Source organism: Chlorocebus sabaeus, chromosome 29 (assembly GCF_047675955.1).
Source record: "Chlorocebus sabaeus isolate Y175 chromosome 29, mChlSab1.0.hap1, whole genome shotgun sequence".
NCBI classification, from domain to species: Eukaryota; Metazoa; Chordata; class Mammalia; order Primates; family Cercopithecidae; genus Chlorocebus; species Chlorocebus sabaeus.
The window spans coordinates 21,590,854-21,614,333 of record NC_132932.1 but is presented as its reverse complement, the minus strand read 5'-3'; the positions used below and the strand labels follow the sequence as shown (position 1 = coordinate 21,614,333).

At 47.3% G+C, this 23,480-nt stretch overlaps 1 protein-coding gene across 1 annotated transcript in view; it reads right to left on the bottom strand.

The window, feature by feature from the left end:
* SLC28A1 (solute carrier family 28 member 1) overlaps window positions 1–23,480 on the bottom strand; it is a 69,414-nt gene that overhangs the window by 33,468 nt on the left and 12,466 nt on the right. Inside the window, exons 7-10 of the mRNA XM_037987771.2 lie at window positions 17,557–17,740; window positions 8,078–8,219; window positions 6,607–6,720; window positions 3,589–3,666 (exon numbers count right to left, since the gene is read on the bottom strand). Coding sequence (XP_037843699.2) covers window positions 3,589–3,666; window positions 6,607–6,720; window positions 8,078–8,219; window positions 17,557–17,740 — 518 coding nt within the window. The remainder of the gene's footprint in view (window positions 1–3,588; window positions 3,667–6,606; window positions 6,721–8,077; window positions 8,220–17,556; window positions 17,741–23,480) is intronic.

Genomic DNA, 23,480 nt, shown 5'->3' with positions numbered 1-23,480 from the left:
CCAGGCTGAAATTGGCCAAAGGCCTTGGACTAGGTCTGTATGATTCATAGAAAGAACAGAGAGAATGTCCTGAGTCTTCTGTTCAAGCTCAGCATTCAACAAAACCACCCCCTGCCTTGAGGGCAAATCCCAAGCATATGTGTGTGATACAGGGGAGAGTGGGAGGCTGAATAAAATGTTGTGATTCGTGAGAGAGAGAATTCTATGGCCATGAAGCATTTATCCTAGTCCTCCTTCATCTTTCCCAGCATTGCTAAGGATGGCGCATCAGCCAATACACTGTTCAGGAATTTGTCCAAAGGACAGGGCCTACCAGAGGCCAGGAAACTGCTAGTGTTTGGCTGGGAAATGCTGAGGCTGGTTAATGATAAACCCAGCTCACTATTGTTTTTATCTTAACTGAACATTCCACTTCAAAGTTTTTTGACACCACTGATGCATCTTTTTCCACTTCCTCTTCCTCCTCCTCCTTTTCCTCTTCCTCTTCCTTTTCCTCCTCTTCTTCTTCTTCTTCTTTTTTTTTTTTTTTTTTTTTTGACAGAGTCTCGCTCTGTTGCCTGGGCTGGAGTGCAGTGGTATGATCTCTGCTCACTGCAACCTCCGTCTACCGGGTTCAAGTCATTCTCTTGCCTCAGCCTCCTGAGTAGCTGGAATTACAAGCACCCGCCACCATGCCTGGCTAATATTTGTATTTTCAGTAGGGATGGGGTTTCACTACATTGGCCAGGCTGGTCTCGAATCCCTGAACTCAAGTCATCAGACCACCTCAGCCTCCCAAAGTACTGGCATTACAGGCGTAAGCCACCACACCCAGCCTAATGACTACATTTTTAAAAGATCATTTTTGTTATTCAGAGTGTTTTTTGTATTTGGAGGAGAGACATGAGGCCGCTGATTTCTGCTGATAGTATGAGGAAGAATACATCCCTTAACCAGAAGTCCAGTGGAGGGGGTCTAGTTCTGGCTCTGCCCTAACTCACTGTGCCATTGTAGCCAGTTCACTGCTCCTCTCTGGGCCTTGGCTGGACCATCAGTAATACAAAAGGGAGGCCCAAACGTCACTGAACTCCCTCCTGGTACCAACAGTCAAGGAATCCATGATTCTAAAGGGTGATTCCGGGAGAGATACAAGCAGCAGGTGTGTACACATCCTTCCAGAAAGGGAGGCAGGATTTGAGGAGACACAGCTAATGTGGCCAGGGGGCAGACACAGAGGCAAGCCCAGCTATGACGCAGGAGAGATGCTGGCTGGTGGTGGGCGGGGGAAGGGGCGCCCGCAGACAGCAGCTGCGTGGCCTGCCCAGCACCTCTTCCCCTGCTTTCTGGCTAACGAGGCTTTAATTTCCCTTTGGGAAACAGCTTACATGCCCGTCCACTGAACTCTGCCCTGCACCGTGGACACGCTAGTATTTTCTCACCTCCACGCTTTGCCCATGCCATTTCCTCTTCCTGCCTCGCACAGTGTGTCCAAATCTGTTCTGTCCTAAACTCCATGTCAAATGCCACCTCTTCAAAGAGTCTCCCTCATGGTCTCTTGTTGGAAGAATCTCTCCTTATAGGCACTCCTCAGGGCCCTCCTTTATTGCACTTGAACCCAGCTGCCTGGGGAGGCTGAACTGCAGAGTGTCGGGTGTGTGTGTGTTTGTTTTGTTGAGATGGAGTTCCGCTCTTGTTGCCCAAGCTGGAGTGCAATGGCGCGATCTCGGCTCACTGCAACCTCCGCCTCCTGGGTTCAAGCGATTCTCCTGCCTCAGCCTCCCGAGTAGCTGGGAATACAGGCATGCCACTACACCCCGCTAATTTTGTATTTTTAGTGGAGACAGGGTTTCTTCATGTCGGTCAGGCTGGTCTCAAACTCTCAACCTCAGGTGATCCGCCTGCCTCGGCCTCCCAAAGTGCTAGGATTACAGGCATGAGCCACCGTGCCTGGCTGAGTGTGTGTGTTTTAAAGTATGAGAAGCTGCGGGAACCTCCCTGCCTCCTGCCTGGGTGGACGCCGAAAGTCACCCTGAAGCAGACCTTACTGGTCTTTTCTGAAACCTCAGTACCCCCACACTGGTTATGCAAAGGTAAGGGAGCAGCTGCTCGTTACCCTAAAGGAATATGGTATTAGGGGCCTTTGCGGGGCTGACATAGGATCCCCCTCCCAATATTCTCCCTATACAGAACTGGTCTCAGAAAACATGATGGGCAAGTATGCCCAGGGGGCAAGAAGACTTCAGAGAAGATAGGAACCTGGGCCCCTCCCTTTCCTCCTAGGGCTGACAATGTTAGACTGGACATTCCCTAGGGAGTCTGCTGGCACAAGAGACGCTAAGGCTCCAAGGGGACCTCACCAGAGGTCAGGGTCAGGGGTAGGCAGGAGGGTCTGAACTCCTGACATGGCTAAATGCCGGTCCAGAAGTCCATAGCCAAGTCCATGGCTTGGGCCAAAAGTCTCCTGGGTCCAAGACCCCCAGCAGGTGGGGAGGCTCTGGGAACAGTGGCCAGCATAATGAAAAACAGCAGAAACCTCTAGAACCTGCACATGGGGTCTTGCATAGCAGCTCCATGGTGATGGTGGTCCCGGATGTACCAAGAGTGGGTAGCCCTGATTTTCCTCTCAGTGCCATGCATCAGTGGCAGAAAACTGGGGTCAGCTACTGGGTGAGTGGGGCCCCAAGTCTCTCTCTTTTGCCTGGCAAGTGGAGCTTAAGCCTAGAGCAAGATGGTCTTAGACAACTGGAGTGTAAGGCAGGCAGAGGAGGGCTACACAAGAGTTCTTACTAAACAAGGCATTTCAGTGCTTAAACAGTTAACTGGGGAAAAAAGAAATACATCCACAGCTCCACCCAGAACAGTGAAGGGTCCCACCGGCAGCGTCCTCATCCTTTGCACAGGCTGCTTTGTTTTTAAATTAGGGTTGAGGCTCCACCATTAGACAATAAGTTCTTTGAAACAGAACAGTGCCTTTATCTCCATTTCCCCTATAATATTTTGCAGTGCAGTAAATGCACAATAGATTTTTGTTGGAAGAAAGAAAGGAAGGATGGATGGAGGCAGGGAGGGAGGAGGGAAGGTGGGATCATAGGTCTAGGAGGACACGAAGGAAGGAGCTATTGCAGCAGGACTAGTAAGGGCTGGCTTCCTGGCAGAGGTGGCCTGTGAGGGGCCCTGAAGGAGGAGCACCTGAGAGGATCATTTGAGCCTAAGCCTTCCTGGAAACTGCTCTTTCTAGACGCAGAGTCTCTGCACCACATCAGGGGCTAAGGTCTCAGCAGGAGCTATCCCCATGACCCCTACCCCCACTTCTTGTCCTCAGTTACTCAGTAATTCTATAATTTGGAGGGTCATCTCTAAGAAAAAAACATACAGAAATATCTTACTTTTGCAAATTTTACAAAATATAGTAAAAACATCTCATGAGGTGAACATTGCTGGGCCCCTCCCGGGCTCCAGGCTTAAGGTTCACTAACTTCCCAGTACGGCGACCTCTGCCCATAGGACTCCCCGCTTCCACCTGGGCCCCCACCATGCCCAGACTCCCCTCTAGCTGGAGTCACTGGGCAGTGGCTGCTAAAGGCCTCTGGGACCCTGAGTCAAGCTGACCTGAAAGGCAAAGACATCCTTGACCAGTGCCTCCCCAAACACGAAGCTGGAGCCGGCCTCTGTGTAGCTCAGGAAGATCTGAAAGAAAAATGCAAAACAAAAACAGGCAGTGAGGCTGGGAAGGGAGGAGGGAGGAAGCAGCGGCCAGAGACAGGCGGTTTGGCCCAGGGACGTAGTCCCCCCAGGCTCTTATTGGGGTGGGCACCACCTGGCAAGGAGTGTTAAAGCTACCGCCACGGGCACTCGCTCCTAAGCATATTTGCCAAAGAGACACCTTTTTGGTCAATTTAAAAGACATGCTCTATAGGCTGGGTGCGGTGGCTCACACCTGTAATCTCAGCACTTTGGAAGGCCAAGGCAGGCGGATCACCTGAGGTCAGGAGTTCGAGACCAGTTGGCAAACATGGTGAAACCCCGTCTCTGCTAAAAATACAAAAATCACCCAAGCGTGGTGGTGGCACCTGTAATCTCAGCTACTCGGGAGGCTGATGCAGGAAAATTGCTTGAACCCAGGAGGCAGAGGTTGCAGTGAGCCAAGCTTGTGCCACTGCACTGCAGCCTGGGCAACAGAGCGAGACTCCGTCTCAAAAAAAAAAAAAATAAAAAGAAATGCTCTGACAGTTGTTAGGACAATAAAGAAGAGACAATGGAAGTAACCATGAGATGTGTGAAGAAGGCAGTGCCTTTTATGCCTGCTCAGGCCCCTGACAACCAACGGCAAAGCCTCCCCTCATCTTGTCCCCATCCCGGGCTTGTGGCCTTGGAGTCTGAGCCCAGCCATGCTTCTACAGGAGACCTGTGTTATATCCTGAACTTGCAATGTGACTGCAGGGGCAGCAAGTCATTTCTCTTGTTCAGGCCTCAGTGTTCCCATCTATAAAATGGAGACATAGCCAGAAAAGCAACTCTCTGTCTTTTCCTCCACACCCTGTGCAGTTACTCTCAGCGAGGCCAGCAGGTGTGCACATTCCTGGACCGGCAGGGTTCTCATGCTCCCCCCTGCACATAGCACAGGGAACTGCAAGCTGGTGAGAGGGAGGTAAGTAGATTAACCTATTTAACCTATGTCCTTGATAATTTATATTTTTTTAAGTGTTAAAAGCACAAAAATTAGCCGGGTGTAGTGGCTCACACCTATAGTCACAGCTACTCAGGAGGCTGAGGTGGGAGCATCCCTTGAGTCTAGGAGGTCGAGGCTGCAATGAGCTAAGATCACGCCACTGCACTCCAGTCTGAGTGATGGAAGTGAAACCCTGTCTCAAAACTAAACTAAACTAAACTAATCTAAACTAAACTAAACTAAAATAAAAGAAGGTCAGCGTGGTGGCTTATGCCTGTAATCCCAGCACTTTGGGAGGCCAAGGGAGGCAGATTACTTGAGCCCAGGACTTTGAGACCAGCCTTGGCAACGTGGTGAAACTCTGTCTCTACAAAAATAGAAAAAGTAGCTAGTCTCATAACCTGGTTTCAAAATAAGTAAACAAATAAATAGATTAAAAAAATTCTAAGTGTTAAATAAATGAGACCATTGGTTTGGACTGAGCTCCTGCACTTCGCCCAACAGACCAAACCAAAATGGAATCGCTCATGCTATAAAGTTCCACATCACAAGTCAAAACTAAGCTGTCTCCTGACCTTCCAAAAAACCAGGAGAATGAGACATATAGCCATATCCCCAAATGCAGCATGACAAGCAGTCCCCTCAGTTTTGACCTTTACAAGGAAAGTGACCTTGAAACAAGCAATCTGCTTTTTGTTTTCTGTTTCTGCTTTCTTCAGCCTTTCTCTGTCTATAAAGCCAATCTCCTCTGCTCAACTCATCAGAACACTCACTCTATTTGTATAGAATGAGGTGTTGCCTCATTCTAAAATCACAAGTAAAAGCCAATTAAGATCTTTAAACTAAATTTGTTATAATTTTCTTTTGACAAAAGTAAATCATGATAGTTGTACAACAGTGTGCATGAATTTAATGACACTTAAAAGTGGTTAAAATGGTCAATTTTATGCTCTGTATATTTTACCAAAATAAAAAACAAAATTGGTTGGGCACCATGGCTCAAGATGAGATCACTTGAGCCCAGGAGTTCCAGACCAGCCTGGGCAACATAGGGAGACCCTGTATCTACAAAAAAAAAAAAAAAAAAAAAAGAAAAGAAAAAGAAAAAACATGTTTTAATTAGCTTGGCATGGTGGCTTACACCTGTAGTCCCAGCTACTCAATACTGGGGAGGCTGAGGTGGGAGGATCACTTGAGCCCAGGATGTCAAGGCTGCAGTAAGCCGTATTCACACCACTGCACTCAGCCTGGATGCCAGAGCAAGACTGTCTCAAAACAAAACAAAATGGGCCCAGGTGTGGTGGCTCACGCCTGTAATCCCAGCACTTTGGGAGGCCAAGGCAAGCAAATCGTCTGAGGTCAGGAGTTCGAGACCAGCCTGGCCAACATGGTAAAACCCTGTCTTTACTAAAAATACAAACATTAGCCGGGCATGGTGGTGGGTGCCTGTAATCCCAGCTACTGGGCAGGCTGAGGCAGGAGAATTGCTTGAACCAGGGAGGCAGAGGTTGCAGTGAGCCAAGATTGTGCCACCGCACTCCAGCCTGGGTGACAAAAGTGAGACTCTGTCTTGAAAAAAAAAAACAACAGAATAAAAATGTATGACTTCAATATACATTATTTGTAAACACATATACACAGAAGTAAATCATTTGCAGATCTGGGGAGATTTTTTTAAAGCACTTTTAACTATTACAATTTCCAAGTCACTGTTGATTGCAGACCTAGCCTCTGAAAAGACTACTCTATTGGGGCCTCAGTGCCAGGTGTGAGGGAAGTGGCAGCTGCACTGCCCGGGCCCCAGCTACCCACCTGGTATGGGGCCCCCAGTCTACCCTACCCTCCAGGTCCCAAGCCGTCTCTATGGCCTCACCACCCACTTTTCCCCTTGCCAAGTGGCTTCTCCTCTACTCCCAGTAACCTAAGAGGCTCTGGGCATCCAAGTCCCATGTACCTACCTGGATCTGCTCGCCCAGCCACTGGAACGCAATAAATCCTGGTTCTGTTCTGATGACGAGGAGTCCAAGTACAAACTGCAGTCCAAGTCCCCAAGACACGGCCCGCCAGGACACCTGCCACCCCACCCCACGGAAAGGTGAGTTCAGCTCCTTGAGGGATGGGCAGGGAGCTGGGTGGGGGTGAGAGCAGGGGGCACTGGCTACCGAGGGAGCCCAGGAGCATTGGCCTGCCCGGAGAATGGGGCTGGAGCCAGACAGAGTACTAGGCCTGTTGCCTACTACTGTTGCCTGATCCCTCCCTGGGATTCAGAACAGGCCATGTGCTTGGCAGGAATGGACCTGGGCAGTGGGTAGGGGTGGGCCAAGATTCTAACCAAGAACTCAGGTGAAACCTGACCAGCCTTGGGCATGCCACGGCACTTCGTCTCCTGGTCATCACTGCCAGAGATGTGGCCTGGGGCTCTGGCCTCAGGATCAGCACCAGACTGCTCCGGGCCCAGCTCCTCTCCAGCTCGTGTGAACCCTGTCTGCCTAACCATCTCCAATCTCTCCTCCACAGGCTGGGCTCCCATCCACCTCAACCCCATCTCTCCATAACCACACCCCCCGCCCCTCCCAGCAGATGAGAGCTGGGCTTCTCAGGTTGCTGTTCCCTGATCAGCATTAATAATTCCTTAGCAGCAAGTCCAAGCTCTGGTGTGCATCCTTCTGGGAGGCTTGGCGGTGGCCTGGGGAAGGTGGTAGCCACACTGTGAAACAGGGAGGGATCCTGATGCTACAGAGGCAGAGAGAGAAGGTTCTATCTGCCCATGGCAGGGACCTCCCAAATGGGTGCATGCCTGCCTTAGTATACATCAGAATTTAGTACACATCAGAATTTAGCACACATTAGAATGTAGTTTATATCAGAATTTAGTCTACATCAGAATTTAGTACACATCAGAATTGTGCTTGCTGACAGGATGATTGCTGCCCTTGCCCCTGAGTTTCTAATGCAGTGGGCCTAGGGTGGGGCCTAAGAAGTTACATTTCTGGTAAGTTCCATGGAGGCACTGCTGCTGTTGGTCTGGGGCGCAGACTTTGAGAAGGACTATTTTAAGCTAATGATTCCAGGAAACCCTTGGCTCTGCAGACAGACTGGAGCTCTGGCCTGTGTTTTCTGTGGTTGGGGTGGAGGTAGTTCCTGAGCCTACAGACCTGAAGACCAGGATTAGACTGACCAGAGGACACGTCACCAAGGAAACAAATGTCCTGGTGGCCTCTGAGTCTGGAGAGACATCCCTGCTGGGGAGTTTGAAGACTTCTGCTTCACAGGAAGCCTGTCCTGATACACACAGGTCTTCTCCAGGCCCTGAGCCTCCAGGGCTCTCCCAACAGGAGCATCTGCCTACACCCCAGCACCCAGATCCAGCCTAGAGGCAGAAGAGAGAGGCAAACACTTCCAGCCCTGGGCCCCACAACTGGCACTCACTGCGCAATGATGCTTTGAGCAGGCAAAGAGGAGAGCAATGAACACGCAGATTCCTGCGAAGGACACCAGTTGCTCAGGCCGCCGGGAGGTGTCCAGAGACAGCCACAGGACCAGGCCCAGGAAAGCAGCAAGAGCTAGGCCCCTGCAGGCAAGAGGAAGAAAGCCATCACCCTCAGCATGTACCCCCACCCCACCCACACACAATAGCACGCAGCAACCCAGAGAAAAGGTGCTCAGGGCTGGGAGGAGGAGAAAGAGCCCAGCACAGTGGAAAGAGCACCAGCTCTGGAACCACATGCTGGGAAGAGCTGACCTCACTGTGTGACCTCAGGCAGATCACCTTGCCTCTCTGAGTCTAGTTTCCTCATGGGTCAAATGAAGCCAGAGACCCTTCATTTCTCAAGGTTGCTGAGAGGATTATATAGGGGGATGTATGTACCAAGCTGAGCATAGTGACAAGCACCTGGCTCCATCCAGCTACAGGAATCTCATCGCTGCAGGGATGCTCAGCTCAGCCTCTGACCTTGTGGGAGAAAAGACCTGTGCCGCCCAGGACTCAACACGATCGGCCATGACTGCAAAATGTCTAGAAGCGTGTGATGTGAGTTTGGACCTCCGAGCTGAGCACCTGAGACCAAGGGAGACCAAGGAATGGATCTAACCTTAACAGCAACACTTCCCTCCCTGGGGCTAGGATTTGTTTGTCCAGGGTGCAGCCTGAAGGGTGGGAGAGCTCAGGTTTTGGCATCAGGTGCTCAAGATCTCACCCCAATCCGGTCATCAGTTCAATCCAGTCATCAACTCACTGGGTACTACTAATGACAGTTAATGTTCCACTGAGCACCTATTATATGCCAGGTACTATACCAATGCTGAGAGACACGTTCTTTTGATAGAGATGAGGAAACTGAGGCACAGAGAGGTTAAATAACTGGCCCAAGGCCACTCATCTAGAAAGTGGCAGAACTGAGATTTCCACCCAGGCACTCTGGAAGCAAGGTCTATTCACTTCACGGTTTTATCCAGGCCGGTCCTAGCTGGTAAGCAGGAGACCAAAGATCTGAACTCAAGCAGGCTAATTCCAGAGCCTACTGCTTTTCTTTCTGCTCCTGTTTTTAAACTCTTCTCATTCCAGTTCAATGTGCACAATCTTTGCCTCGTTTGTGTGCCAACTGTACCTCTCCTTACTTACTATTTCTCTTGAGGTTAACTGACTTTATAAGAACTCAAATATGGCCGGGCGTGGTGGCTCACGCCTGTAATCCCAGCACTTGAGGTCAGGCATTCAAGACCAGCCTGGCCAACATGGTGAAACCCATCTCTACTAAAAATCCAAAAATTAGCTGGGAGTGGCGGTGGGTGCCTGTAATCCCAGGTACTTGGGAGGCTGAGGCAGGAGAATCACTTGAATCTGGGAGGCAGAGGTTGCAGTGAGCCGAGATCGTGCCACTGCACTCCAGCCTGGGTGACAGAGCAAGATGCCATCTCAAAAAAAAAAAAAAAAAAAAAAAAAAACTTAAATGCTAGTTTCAGATTTTTTATTTTTAACAGCTTTATTAGAGGTATGGTTGATATATAATCAATTGCACATATTGGAGGTGTTCAATTTGATACGTTTTGGCATATGCATACTCTTTGAAACCATCACTGCAATCAAGAGATTGAACGTATCCATCATCCCTTTTGTAATTTCTTGCCTCCCTCCCTGTTCCCATGTAACAGTTGACATGTTTTCTGCCACTAGATTAGTCTGCATTTATTTATTTTTATTTTTATTTTTTTTGAGACAGAGTCTCATTTCATCATCCAAGCTGGAGTGCAATGGCATGATCTCAGCTCACTGCAACCTCCACCTCTGGGGTTTAAGCGCTTTTCCTGCCTCAGCTTCCCAAGTAGCTGGGACTATAGGGATGCACCACCAGGCCCAGCTAATTTTTGTATTTTTAGAAGAGATGGGATTTCACCATGTTGGCCAGGCTGGTCTTGAATTTCTGACCTCAAGTGATCTGCCCGTTTCAGTCTCCCAAAGTGCTGGGATTATAGGTGTGAGCCACCGCACCCCACCTAGTTTGCATTTTTAAGAATTTTATATAAATTTTTTAAAAAGAAAAGAAAGAAGTTTATATAAATAGAACCATACAGTACCTGTCCTTTTTTGTTTGACTTCTTTCACTTAGTGTAATTATTTTGAGATTTATCTAGGTTTCTGCATGATTCACTAGTCCATTCCATCTTATTGCTCAGTAGTATTCCATTATATGGATATACCACACTGTGCTTATCAATTCACCTATTGATGGACATTTTGTTGATTTCCAGTTTTTGGCTATTGCAGATAAAGCTGCTATGAACATTCAAAACTTCATGTGCGAGTCTTTGTGTGGATATATGTTTTTATTTCTCTTGGGTAAATGCCTATAAGTAAAATAGGTAGATTATATGATAGGCCTGGAAACTGCCAATCTGTTTTCTACAGCAGTTGCACAATTTTATATTCCCACTAGCAGTATAAAAAAATTCAGTTCCTCTATATCCTTGCCAACACTTAGTATGGTTAGTCTTTTGAATTCTACCCATTCTACTCAGTATATGGTAGTATCTCTTTCTGTTTTTAACTTGCATTTCTCTACTGATAAATGGTGTCGAGCATCTTACCACGTACTTATTTGCCACTTAGGCATATTCTTTAAATGTCTGTTCATATCTTGAGCCTTTTAGTGTTTTTTGTTTGTTTGTTTTTGAGATGGCGTGTCGCTCTGTCACACAGGCTAGAGTGCAGTAGCACGAGATCTTGGCTCACTACAACACCCACCTCCTGGGTTCAAGCAATTCTCCTGCCTCAGTGTCCCAAGTAGCTGGGACTACAGGTGCCTGTTACCATGCCTGGCTAATTTTTGTATTTTTAGTAGAGACAGGGTTTCACCATGTTGGCCAGACTGGTCTCGAACTCCTCAGGGGATCCACCCACCTTGACCTCCTAAACTACGAGGGTTATAGGCGTGAGCCACCATGCTTGGCCTTGAGTTCATTTTTAAATTGGGTTATTTTGCTTATTAAAGATTTATGACAAGGCCAGGAGCTGTGGCTCTGTCTCCCACGTTCAAGCGATTCTCCTGCCTCAGCCACCTGAGTAGCTGGGACTACAGGTGCATGCCACTATGCCCAGTCAGCTAATTTTTGTATTTTTAGTAGAGACGGGGTTTCACCATGTTGGTCAGGCTAGTCCCAATCTCTTGACCTCGTGATCTGCCTGCCTCATACAGGCGTGAGCCACCACACCTGGCCTAAGTTGATTAAATTTTAATCAACTTTTTCCTTCCTTCCTTCCTTGCCTTTTACCCTTCCCCTTCCCTTTTCCCTTCCCCTTCCCTTTCTGTCTTTTTTGAGACAGGGTCTGCTTTGTTGCCCAGGCTGGAGTGCAGTGGCATATAGGCATATTGTGCATAGCTCACTGCAGACTTGACCTTCTGTGCTCAAGCGACCCTCCTACCTTAGCCTCTCAAGTAGCTGGGATCACGGGTGCACACCACCATACCTGGCTAATTTAGTTATCTATTTTTTTGTAGAGATGGGGTCTCATTATGTTACCCAGGCTGGTCTCAAACTCCTGGGCTCAAGCAGTCCTCCCACCTCAGCCTCACAAAGTGCTGAAATTACAGGCATTAGCCACCACACCTGACCCCATTTCTTTTTGTAGAACCAGGTTTCTGCTAGTAGCATTTTCCTTCTCTTCAAAGAATTTCCTTTAACATTTCTTTCTTTCTTTTTTCCTTTTTTTTTTTTTTTTTTTTTTTTGAGACAGTGTCTCCCAGGCTGGAGTGCAGTGGTGTGATCTCAGTTCACTACAACCTCCACCTCCCAGGTTCAAGCAATTCTTGTGCCTCAGCCAACCAAGTGTAATAGCTGATACTACAGGTGCATGCCACCATGCCTGGCTATTTTTTTTGTGTGTATTTTTATTAGAGACAGAGTTTCAACATATTGCTCAGGCTGGTCTTGGACTCCTGAGCGTAAGTGATCTATCCAAGTTGGCCTCCCAAATTGCTGGGATTATAGGCATGAGCCACAACACTGGCTTCTCTCTCTTTCTCTCTTTTCTTTTCTTTTCTTTTTGCCGTAGCATCTCCCTCTATCGTCCAGGCTGGAGTCAGTGGCATGATCCTGGCTTACTGCAGCCTATGTCTCCCAGGCTCAAGCGATCCTCCTTTCTCAGCCTCCTGAGTAGCTGGGACTACAGGTGTGTGCCACTCCTTTAGCATTTCTTGTAGCATAAGTCTGCTTTTTAGGTCTGAAAAATTATTTCAGCTTTTGTATGACTGAAAGAATTCTTATTTCCTCTTTTTTTTTTTTTTTTTTTTTTTTTGAGGCGGAGTCTTGCTCTGTCGCCCAGGCTGGAGTGCAGTGGCACTATCTCGGCTCACTGCAAGCTCCGCCTCCTGGGTTCACGCCATTCTCCTGCCTCAGCCTCCCGAGTAGCTGGGACTACAGGCGCCTGCCACCACGCCCGACTAATTTTTTTGTATTTTTAGTAGAGATGGGGTTTCACCGTGTTAGCCAGGATGGTCTCGATCTCCTGACCTCGTGATCCACCCATCTCGGCCTCCCAAAGTGCTGGGATTACAGGCTTGAGCCACCGCGCCCGGCCTTCCTCTTCTTTTTTGAAATACATTTCACTGGTAAAGAATTGTAGGTTGACAGCCTTTTGGGTATTTGCTATTGTTGTTGTTGACTGTTCCACTATTTTCTCACTCATTTTTGACAAGAAGTCTGCTAGTAATCCATCTTTCTGCTCCTCTGCACATGTCTTTTTTCTCTAGTTGTTGTGAAGGTTTTATCACTGATCTTAAGTAATTTGATTATTGCCTCGGTATAGTCTTCATGTTTCTTGTGCTGGGGGTTCATGAAGTTTCTTGAATCTTTGGGTGTCCAATTGTCATCCTATTTGGATTTTTTCTGGACATAATTTCTTCAAATATTTTTTTCTGCCCTCCTTCCCCTCTGGAGACTTCAGCTGTGTATATTCAACTGAAGTTGTGCTGTGGTTAACTGATGCTTTGTTTGAATTTTTTCAGGTTTTGTCTTTAAGATGTTAGGCAGGGCCTGAGAAGCATTTATTTTAGAGTTGATTTTTTTTTTCTCTGCTACTGAGCCAAAACCTTCTTACTACGCTAAACAATGCCCTGTGCATTATGAGGTTTTTTTCACCTGACTGTCGGGAATAGACACTATTCCTGGCCCTGTGTGATTCCAGGTATGATTCCCACTTCTCCTTTTGGGTGGTTCTTTCCTAGTACTAGGGTAGTTTCCTCATCTGTATTCTCTGAGCAGAACTCAACTGCATGTTCAAGGAGGATTCTCTGCATAGCTCTGGGCTTTGCTCTGTGATCTCTCAGCTGTGTCTCTGTGCTCTGCAATGTGAACCCTGCCTGCCTTGGCTTCCCTAGATTTCCAACTCTGTCTCTTCAACTTAGGGAATCTGCTGGTATCCCACCTCAGTTTTCCTTCCCTGTGCTGTGGTCTGGAAATGCTCTCCAGGCAGTCAGCTGGGGAGAACACAGAGCTAACCTCATTTGTTTCCTAATTCTCAAGGATCAGTGTCCTTTATTGACTGATGTCCAACATCAAAGAGCTCTTGTCTCATGTATTTGTTTCAGTTTTTCAGCTGTTTCAACTGGGAGGATAAACCTGGTCTCTGTTACTCCATCTTAACTGGGAGCCAAAATCAAATGCATGCATTTTTTTTTTTTTTTTTTTTTTTTGAGATGGAGTCTTGCTCTGTCACCCAGGCTGGAGTGCAGTAGCGCTATCTTGGCTCACTGCAAGCTCCATCTCCCAGGTTCACACCATTCTCCTGCCTCAGCCTCCAGAGTAGCTGGGACTACAGGCGCCCACCACCACACCTGGCTAATTTTTTTGTATTTTTAGTAGAGATGGGGTTTCACCGTGTTGACCAGGATGGTCTCGATCTCCTGACCTCATGATCTGCCTGCCTCAGCCTCCCAAAGTGCTGGGATTACAAGCATGAGCCACCACGCCCAGCCAAATGCATGTATTTTTTAACAGCTTTATTGAGACAAAATTTACATGCCATACAATTTGCCCATTTACAGTGTATGGTTCAAGGATAGAAGTTCCTCACAAAACTAAAAATAGAAGTACCATATGATTCAGTAATTCCTCTATTGGGTATATACGCAAAAAAAAAGAAAAAAAAAAAAGGAAATCAATATATTGAAAAGACATCTGCACTCCATGTTTATTGCAGCATGATTCACAATAGCCAAAATATGGAATCAACCTAGGTGCCCATCAACAGATGAATGGATAAAGAAAATGTGGTATATATACACAATGGAATATCATTCAGCCATAAAAAAACAATGAAATCCTGTTATTAGCAGCAACATGGACAGAATTGGACATCATTATGTTAAGTGAAATAAGCCAAGCACAGAAAGACAAATATTGCATGTTCTCACTCATATGTGGGAGCTTAAAAAGTAGATCTTATGAAGACAGACAGTAGTTTGGTCGTTACCAGAGACTCTGAAGGGGAGGAGGGAGGTGGGATGACAAGAAGTTGATTAATGGGTACAAATATATAGTTTGAGAGAAGAAATAAGACCTAGTGACAGATAGATGAGTAAGGTGGCTACAGTGTACAATAATGTATAGCATATTTCAAAATAGCTAGGAGAATTTGAATAGTTCTAATATAAAGAAAGACAAATATTTAATTTGATGGATATCCCAAGTACGCTGATTTGATCTTTACAAATTATATGAATGTATTAAATTTTCACATGTACCCTGAAACTATGCACATTTATTAGGTTGGTGCAACATTTATTGCATAACGGCAAAACCACAATGACTTTTGCACCAACCTAATAATATTATGCAGCAATTTTTTAAAGTGTATTTTTGTTTGGTTGGTTGGTTTGGTTTTTTTTTCTTTTTTTTTTTTTGAGACAGAGTCTCACTCTGTCACGCAGGCTGGAGTACAGTGGTGCAATCTCGGCTCACTGCAACCTCCGCTTCCCAGGTTCAAGGGATTCTCCTGCCTCTGCCTCCTGAGTAGCTGGGATTACAGGTGCATACCACCACACCCAGCTTTTTTTTTTTTTTTTTTTTTTTTTTGTATTTTTAGTAGAGACAGGGTTTCACTGTGTTAGCCAGGATGGTCTTGATCTCCTGACCTCATGATCCACCCACCTCAGCCTCCCAAAGTGCTGGGATTACAGGCTTGAGCCACCATGCCTGGCCAAAAGTGTATGGTTTAATGGTTTTTAGTATAGTTACAGATTTGTGCAACCATTATCATAATCCTAGGATATTTTCATCAGTCCAAAGAGAACCCCCAAACCACTGGCAGTCACTACCTCCTCTTCCCATCCACCCTAGCAATCACTAATCAACTCTCTGTCTCCACAGATTTCCCATCACTAATCAACTCTCTGTCTCCACAGATTTCCCATCACTAATCAACTCTCTGTCTCCACAGATTTGCCCATTCTGGACATTTCACATAAATGGAATCATGCAGTATATGGTTCTTTAAAACTGGCTTCTTTCACTGAGCATGATGTTCTCAAGGTTTATCATTATTGTAGTATTTATCAAGACTACATCCCTTTTCATGGCCAAATAATATTCTATTGTATGGATATATAGATTTTCTTTATCCATTTTCCAGTTGATGAACATATGTGTAGTTTTCACTTTTTGGCTACTATGATTAATGCTATATGAAGATTTGTGCACAAGTTTTTATGTGGACATATATTTTCATTTCTCTTAGGTATATACCTAGGAGTGGAATTTCTGGGTCATATGGTAAGTCCATGTTTAACATTTTGAGGAACTGCCTAACCATTTTCTTTTTTCTTTCTTTCTTTCTTTCTTTCTTTTTTTTTTTTGAGACAGAGTTTTGCTCTTGTTGGAGCAATGGTGCTGGAGTGCAATGGTGCAATCTCGACTCACTGCAACCTCTGCCTTCCGGTTTCAGGCAATTCTCCTGCCTCAGCCTCCCAAGTAGCTGAGATTACAGGCGCCCACCACCATGCCTGGCTAATTTTTGGATTTTTAGTAGAGACAGGGTTTCGCCATGTTGGCCAGGCTGGTCTCGAACTCCTGACCTCGTGATCCTCCCACCTTGGCCTCCCAAAGTGCTGCGATTACAGGCATGAGCCACCATGCCTGGTCAGCCATTTTCTAAAGCAACTGCACTGCTTTGCATTTCTGCCAGCAGTGTCTCAGGGTTTCAATTTCTCCACATCTTTGTCAACACTTGTTATCATCTATCTTATTGATTATGGCCATCTGACTGAACATGAAGTGGTATCTTATGGTGGCTTTGCTTTGCATTTCCATGATGGCTACTGATGTTGAGCACATTTTCATGTGATTTTTGGCTGTAGCAAAACCTTTTATTCTTCAAATGGGTTGTCTTTTTATGGTTGAGTTGGAATTCTGCATACAGTTTCTTTATACAGACATATGATTTGTACATCTGTTCTCTCATTCCATGAGTTGTCTTTTCCCTTTTTTGATAGTGTGTGTTGCATCAAAAAGTTTTTAGTTTTTATGAAGTCCAGTTTATCTGCGTGCATTTTTTTAAAGGAAACTTCGTATCAGTCCCTCAAGTGGAAAACCATCATCAATGACTTGTCATAGAAAACCATTGTAAAAATAAATCGCAAATGTATTTAATAAAGAGAAGTCAAATGTAACAGTAAATGTACTTATAAATAAAATTTTAAATGTGTTAATCCACAGGCAGGCTCAAATCATTTTGCTGTGGTATGCGGATTTCACTTTGGGAAAGTGAGAGTCACCCCTGTACCCTTGCATCCCCCTGACTTAGTCTTTGGGTATCTTTGGCCACCAGCTTCTTCATCAACAAAATAGAGTACTGAAACAGATTGGTGGTCTTCAGACTTTTTTTTTAAGCCATAGAAACCATTTTCTTCCCCCCAGCCAATTTTTTTTGCGAACCTTGGCTTACAAAACACATAAGACTCTGCTGGCTACATCAGAATTCCCTGGAGGCTAATGAAAAATACTAGCACCTGGACCCCGATCGAGCCTGCTGAATCCCACTCCAGGGATGGTCCCTGCGGCTTTTTGTCTCACACTGCCCAGGTGATGTCTCACACTGCCCAGGTGATCTCAGGGAGGTACTGATTTGGGCCCTCCTTGCTCCAGGAGCTGGGATCCCTGAATGGAGGAAACTGTTGAGTTCAGTTTTCATCCACCACAGTCACCTGCTGTAACTGGGACTAAGAACTGGTGAAACACCACAAAGATGCTGCTATGTTTGAAGTCACCCACCAGCTCCTGCCCTGGGGCCCTGGAGAGTTCTCCATGACACAGAGCCTTCCTCTTCCTCTTCCTCCAGCCCTGGCCATAACCCTGGAGCCAACCCCTCAGCTCACAGGCCCTCCCTTGTCCTGCCTCAGGGCTGTGAGCTCACTCACCTCTTAAACCAGAGCAGCAGGCGAGGATGGTCCTGAGGCTTGAGAAACCTCCTTAGCTTTGGCCCCAGAAGCCGTTTCAGCAGGCGGTGGCCCAGGAACGTGAGGACCACACAAGTGAGGACAAACAGAGCCAGGGCCCTCTGGAAATCCAGGAGGCAAGCCACCAGCAGGAAGGCAGCGAACGCTGGGGGACGAGAGAGAGGAGGGGTCAACGGCCAGGACATCACCTCTTCAGGCCCCTGCAGCCCCACCCACGGACTCCACCTTACTCCACCCAGATCATGGAGGGCAGGAAACTCACCCAACCTCACTGAGCCTGTTTCCTCATCTGGAAATGAAAACAACCATCACTACTGTGTCAAAAGTAGTTAGGAGTTACTGGCAGAAGGCATTGTGAAAAGGCCTTGTAAACTGTAAAGCGCTTACCAAATGTGAGGGAGATGTGTAAGGAGGCCGCGAAGCCAAACAGCAAGAGGTGCTGGGCATCAGTGGAGCATCTGCTGTGGTCCAGCGCCATGCTAGGCCCCGTGGAGGAAGGAGACGAGCCCATCAGCTACTCCATGAAGGAGTTCACATATGTGTGCTGGGACTGCGTTCTGAAATGTTCATCAATGACCGTGCTTCCTAGAGTTTCCTTTCCCCTTTTGCCCTTCTCTCCTTTGAGCCACTCAGCCAGTACTTGCTTATGCCTCAGAAAGACGCGTGAGAATGGATAGCTGAGGGGGAGATGTCTCTCCCTAGATTTTTTTTTTTTTTTTTTTTTTTTTGAGACAGGGTCTCACTTTGTTGCCCAGGCTGGAGCACTATCTCGGCTGACTGCAACCTCCGCCTCCTGGGTCAAAGCAATGCTTCTGCCTTAGCCTCTCGAGTAGCTGGGATTACAGGTACCCACCACCAGACTGGCTAATTTTTGTATTTTTGGTAGAGACAGGGTTTCGTCATGTTGCTCAGGCTGGTGTTGAACTCCTGGGCTCAAGTGATCCGCCCACCTCAGCCTCCCAAAGTGCTGCGATTACAAGCGTAAGCCATCGTGCCTGGCCTCTCCCTGGCTTTGGAATTTCAGAATCCAGGATCCTCAAAGAATGGAAAGGATGCTTAACCATGGATAAAAAATGTGATCTGAAACATCACGAATAAAGGTAAGTTCTACCCAACCGCTCTGCTACCAGGCAATAACAAGGACAATGGTATCACAGAGAAAGCGCCTGAGCCTGGCAAGGCTGCCAAGCCAGGTGTGTTTGCAGCGTTGGAAGCAGTGAAGCCTTGTGCCTGGCTTCCTGGTGGAGCCCCAGGGAGGTCCCAGGACTGCAGAGAGAGGAATGCCCACGTGGTGCATGGCAAGCCAGTGAGGCTCTGCAGGCACCAAAACAGCTGAAGTGGTCCCCATGAGAGGCCTGAAGAGGAGAAGTGGGAGACCAGAATGAGCCCACCATGGGGAAGAGGGCGTCGCCATGGTCACCTGCAAGGATGGAGGACCCAGGACCAGCTGGAGAAGTGGACAAGTCAGGAGACACTTGAGGAGTAATAATAGATAAGACCCCCTGGTAACCCCCAGAGAAAGGGATGAAGGAAGATTCCAACTGGACAGAAATTGAGTTCCCGTCACTCGCTGGAATGATAAAATTGAGGGAGAAGATAAGTTGAGTTATAAAATATAAAATGACCCTTCTCTCACATGGAAGCTTGTGGGCCGGAGTTCCAACCTGAACGGGTGTCATTGAGACACACAGGTGGAGCCCCACAGAGTGGTGCTGGGGCTGCTGGTACCAGCCGTGGAGGTTCAGGGGAGGGGGACCTGGCCAGGGAGAGGATCTGTGGTTGCCAGGAGGTGAGCTTAGCACTTCAGATGCACTTTCACAATGAATCCTCACAAGACCCCTATAAGGTGGGGTCTACAGTGATGCCCACTTGGAGAGCGAGGCCTCTGAGGCCAGCCAAGATGAGTGCCTCACACAGGGAGGGCATGGGGCTAGGAGGCCAAGAAGGTCTGTGCACCTCAGGTCCTGTGCTTTGTGGTTGAGGCGGGCCAGGAAGGCTGGGGGAGTCTGGGTAGACCAGGACAGGGACTCAGGGAGAGGGGGCAGTGTGGAGGAGTCCTGCAGGCAGGGCACAAGGACAGTAGTACTTTTGGAAGTATTTTATTCATCTAGGATCCATTCACAGGGATTGGTTTGGGGACGGGCAGGACCTGAGCTAAGCTCCTTGAAGAACTCCCTGGCACTTTGACTGGAACAGCCAGCAAGAGGCACCCCCTTCTTCTAAGACTGGGGACACCAAGGCCATCCTTCTTAGTCTGGTGCCAGGGCTGTCGCTGTACCCATGGAGAAGGCCTACCTGAGGTGAGCAAGCCACTGTCACAGATCAGGAGCCAAGTCCTGAGAATGTGAGCTTCATTTCTCTATCACAGCTATTCCCAGAACATCTGTGAACAGCCTCCCCAGGAAAGAGGTGATGTAATAAAGATATTGAAAAGCCAGAGAAATCAAAGTCACCCAGAGACAGAGAAAGTCACTGCTGACCATTGCAAGAGATCATTTAATGATTCAGTTTGCATTCCTGAAAGCCATGGCAAACGTGGAAATAGGATGAGAGGGATAATTTTCATTCTCTACTGAGAGAATTCAATTGTTCTTCAAGAGAAACAAATTGGATCTGAGTGAAGGAGGCAGCCAAGGAAACAGAGACGGTCCTGGCTTCAGACCCTGCCAAAAGTGGACGTCACCATCTCTAGGAGGAAGCTGTGAGGAAGCTGTGAGGGACATGGACCCACCCCATCTCAGCAGATGACCCTACTTTAAAGTTCACCAAGCAGACCAGGTCATTGCTATCACCTCTCTCACTGTCTCTCCCCTCCAGAGCACCTATAATGAGCTCTGCATCTGTACCCATCCTCCTTTTTCTTTTTTCAAAATTTATTTTTATTTTTAAAATTTTTTGTAGAGGTTGGGTCTTGCTGTGTGGCCCAGGCTGGTCTCGAATTCCTGGGCTCAAACAATCCTCCCACTGCAGCCTTCCGAAGTGCTGGGATTACAGGCATGAACCACTGCCATGCCTGGCCCCTCTTTAATTCCAACCTGTCAGGATGAGGTGAACTTGCTCCTGAAAAGACCCACCCCTCCCTGTGGGGTGGGGAGCTCTTCTACTCTGTGCCAGGGGACCTTGCTCCATCGGTCATCTTTTCATCTCCCATTCCTTCACGTTCCTTCTACAAACTCCCCACCTCAGCTCCTACACACAAAGTGTCTCCCACCCCAAACTCATGCCCATCCTTGGCACTTGGTCACATGTTGCCCATTCATCCTCCCTGCCTGACCTCATAAAAATTGATCAAGGCTGGGCGCAGTGGCTCACGCCTGTAATCCCAGCACTTTGGGAGGCTGAGGAGGTGGATCATGAGGTCAGGAGATCAAGATCATCCTGGCTAACATGGTGAAACCCTGTCTCTACTAAAAATAAAAAATATTAGCCAGGCGTGGTGGCAGGCGCCTGTAGTCCCAGCTACTCGGGAGGCTGAGGCAGGAGAATGGTGTGAACCTGGAAGGCAGAGGTTGCAGTGAGCCGAGATAGCACCACTGCACTCCAGCCTGGGTGACAGAGCAAGACTCCATCTCAAAAAAATAATAAAAAAAGGTTGGTTCCAAGATGGCCGAGTAGGAACAGCTCCAGTCTGCAGCTCTCAGCGTGAGCGATGCAATAGATGGGTGATTTCTGCATTTCCAACTGAGGTACCAGGTTCATCTCACTGGGGCTCTCACTGGGGCTTGTCAGACAGTTGATGCAGCCCACTTAGCAGGGCGGGGCATCGCCTCACCCAGGAAGTGCAAGGGGTCAGGGAATTCCATTCATCAGCAAAGGGAAGCCATGACAGACGGTACCTGGAAAATCGGCACACTCCCACCCTAATACTGTGCTTTTCCAATGGCCTTAGCAAACGGTGCACCAGGAAATTATATCCCGTGCCTGACTTGGAGGGTCCCACACCCACAGAGCCTCACTCACTACTAGCACAGCAGTCTGAGATCAAACTGCAAGGTGGCAGTGAGGTTGGGGGAGGGGTGTCCACCATTGCTGAGGCTTGAGTAGGTAAATAAAGCGGTCCAGAAGCTGGAACTGGGTGGAGCCCACCACAGCTCAAGGAGGCCTCCCTGCCTCTGTAGACTCCACCTCTGGGGGCAGGGCATAGCTGAACAAAAGGCAGCAGAAACTTCTGCAGGCTTAAACGTCCCATCTGACAGCTTTGAAGAGAGTAGTGGTCCTCCCAGCACAGAGTTTGAGATCTGAGAATGGACACTCTGCCTCCTCAAGTGGGTCCCTGACTCCCAGTACCCTAACTGGGAGACACCTCCCAGTAGGGGCCAACTGACACCTCCTACGGCAGGATGCCCCTCTGAGATGAAGCTTCCAGAGGCAGGATCAGGCAGCAACATCTGCCGTTCTGCAATATTTGTGGTTCTGAAGCCTCTGCTGGTGATACCCAGGCAAACAGGGTCTGGCGTGGACCTCCAGCAAACTCCAACAGACCTGCAGCTGAGGGTCCTGACTGCTAGAAGGAAAACTAACAAACAGAAAGGACATCCACACCAAAACCCCATCTGTACATCACCATCATCAAAGACCAAAGGTAGATAAAACCACAAAGATGGGGAGAAACCAGAGCAGAAGAGCTGAAAATTCTAAAAATCAGAGTGCCTCTTCTCCTCCAAAGGAATGCAGCTCCTTGCCAGCAATGGAACAAAGCTGGATGGAGAATTACTTTGATGGCTTGAGAGAAGAAGACTTCAGACAATTGGTAATAACGAACTTCTCTGAGCTAAAGGAGGATGTTCGAACCCATCGCAAAGAAGCTAAAAACCTTGAAAAAGATTAGATGAATGGCTAACTAGAATAAACAGTGTAGAGAAGTCCTAAATGACCTGATGGAGCTGAAAACCGTGGCACAAGAACTATGTGATGTATGCACAAGCTTCAGTTGCGGATTTGATCAAGTAGAAGAAAAGGTATTAGTGATTGAAGATCAAATGAATGAAATGAAGCAAGAAGAGAAGTTTAGAGAAAAAAGAGTAAAAAGAAACAAGCCTCCAAGAAATATGGGACTATGTGAAAAGACCAAATCTACGTCTGACTGGTATACCTGAAAGTGACAGGGAGAATGGAACCAAGTTGGAAAACATTCTTCAGGATTTTATCCAGGAGAACTTCCCCAACCTAGTGAGGCAGGCCAACTTTCAAATTCAGGAAATACAGTGAATGCCACAAAGATACTCCTCGAGAAACGCAACTCCAAGACACATAATTGTCAGATTCACCAAAGTTGAAATGAAGGAAAAAATATTAAGGGCAGCCAGAGAGAAAGGTCGGGTTACTCACAAAGGGAAGCCCATCAGACTAACAGCGGATCTCACAGCAGAAACCCTATAAGCCAGAAGAGAGTGGGGGGCAATATTCAACATTCTTAAAGAAAAGAATTTTCAAACCAGAATTTCATATCCAGCCAAACTAAGCTTCATAAGTGAAGGAGAAATAAAATCCTTTACAGACAAACAAATGCTGAGAGCTTTTGCCACCACAAGGCCTGCCTTACAAGAACTCCTGAAGGAAGCACTAAACATGGAAAGGAACAACTGGTATCAGCCACTGCAAAAACATGCCAAATTGTAAAGACCATCAATGCTATGAAGAAACTGCATCAATGAATGGGCAAAATAACCAGCTAACATCATAATGACAGGATCAAATTCACACATAACAATATTAACCCTAAATGTAAATGGGCTAAATGCTCCAATTAAAAGACACAGACGGGCAAATTGGATAAAGAGTCAAGACCCATCAGTGTACTGTATTCAGGAGACCCATCTCACATGCAGAGACACATACAAGCTCAAAATAAAGGAATGGAGGAAGATCTACCAAGCAAATGGAAA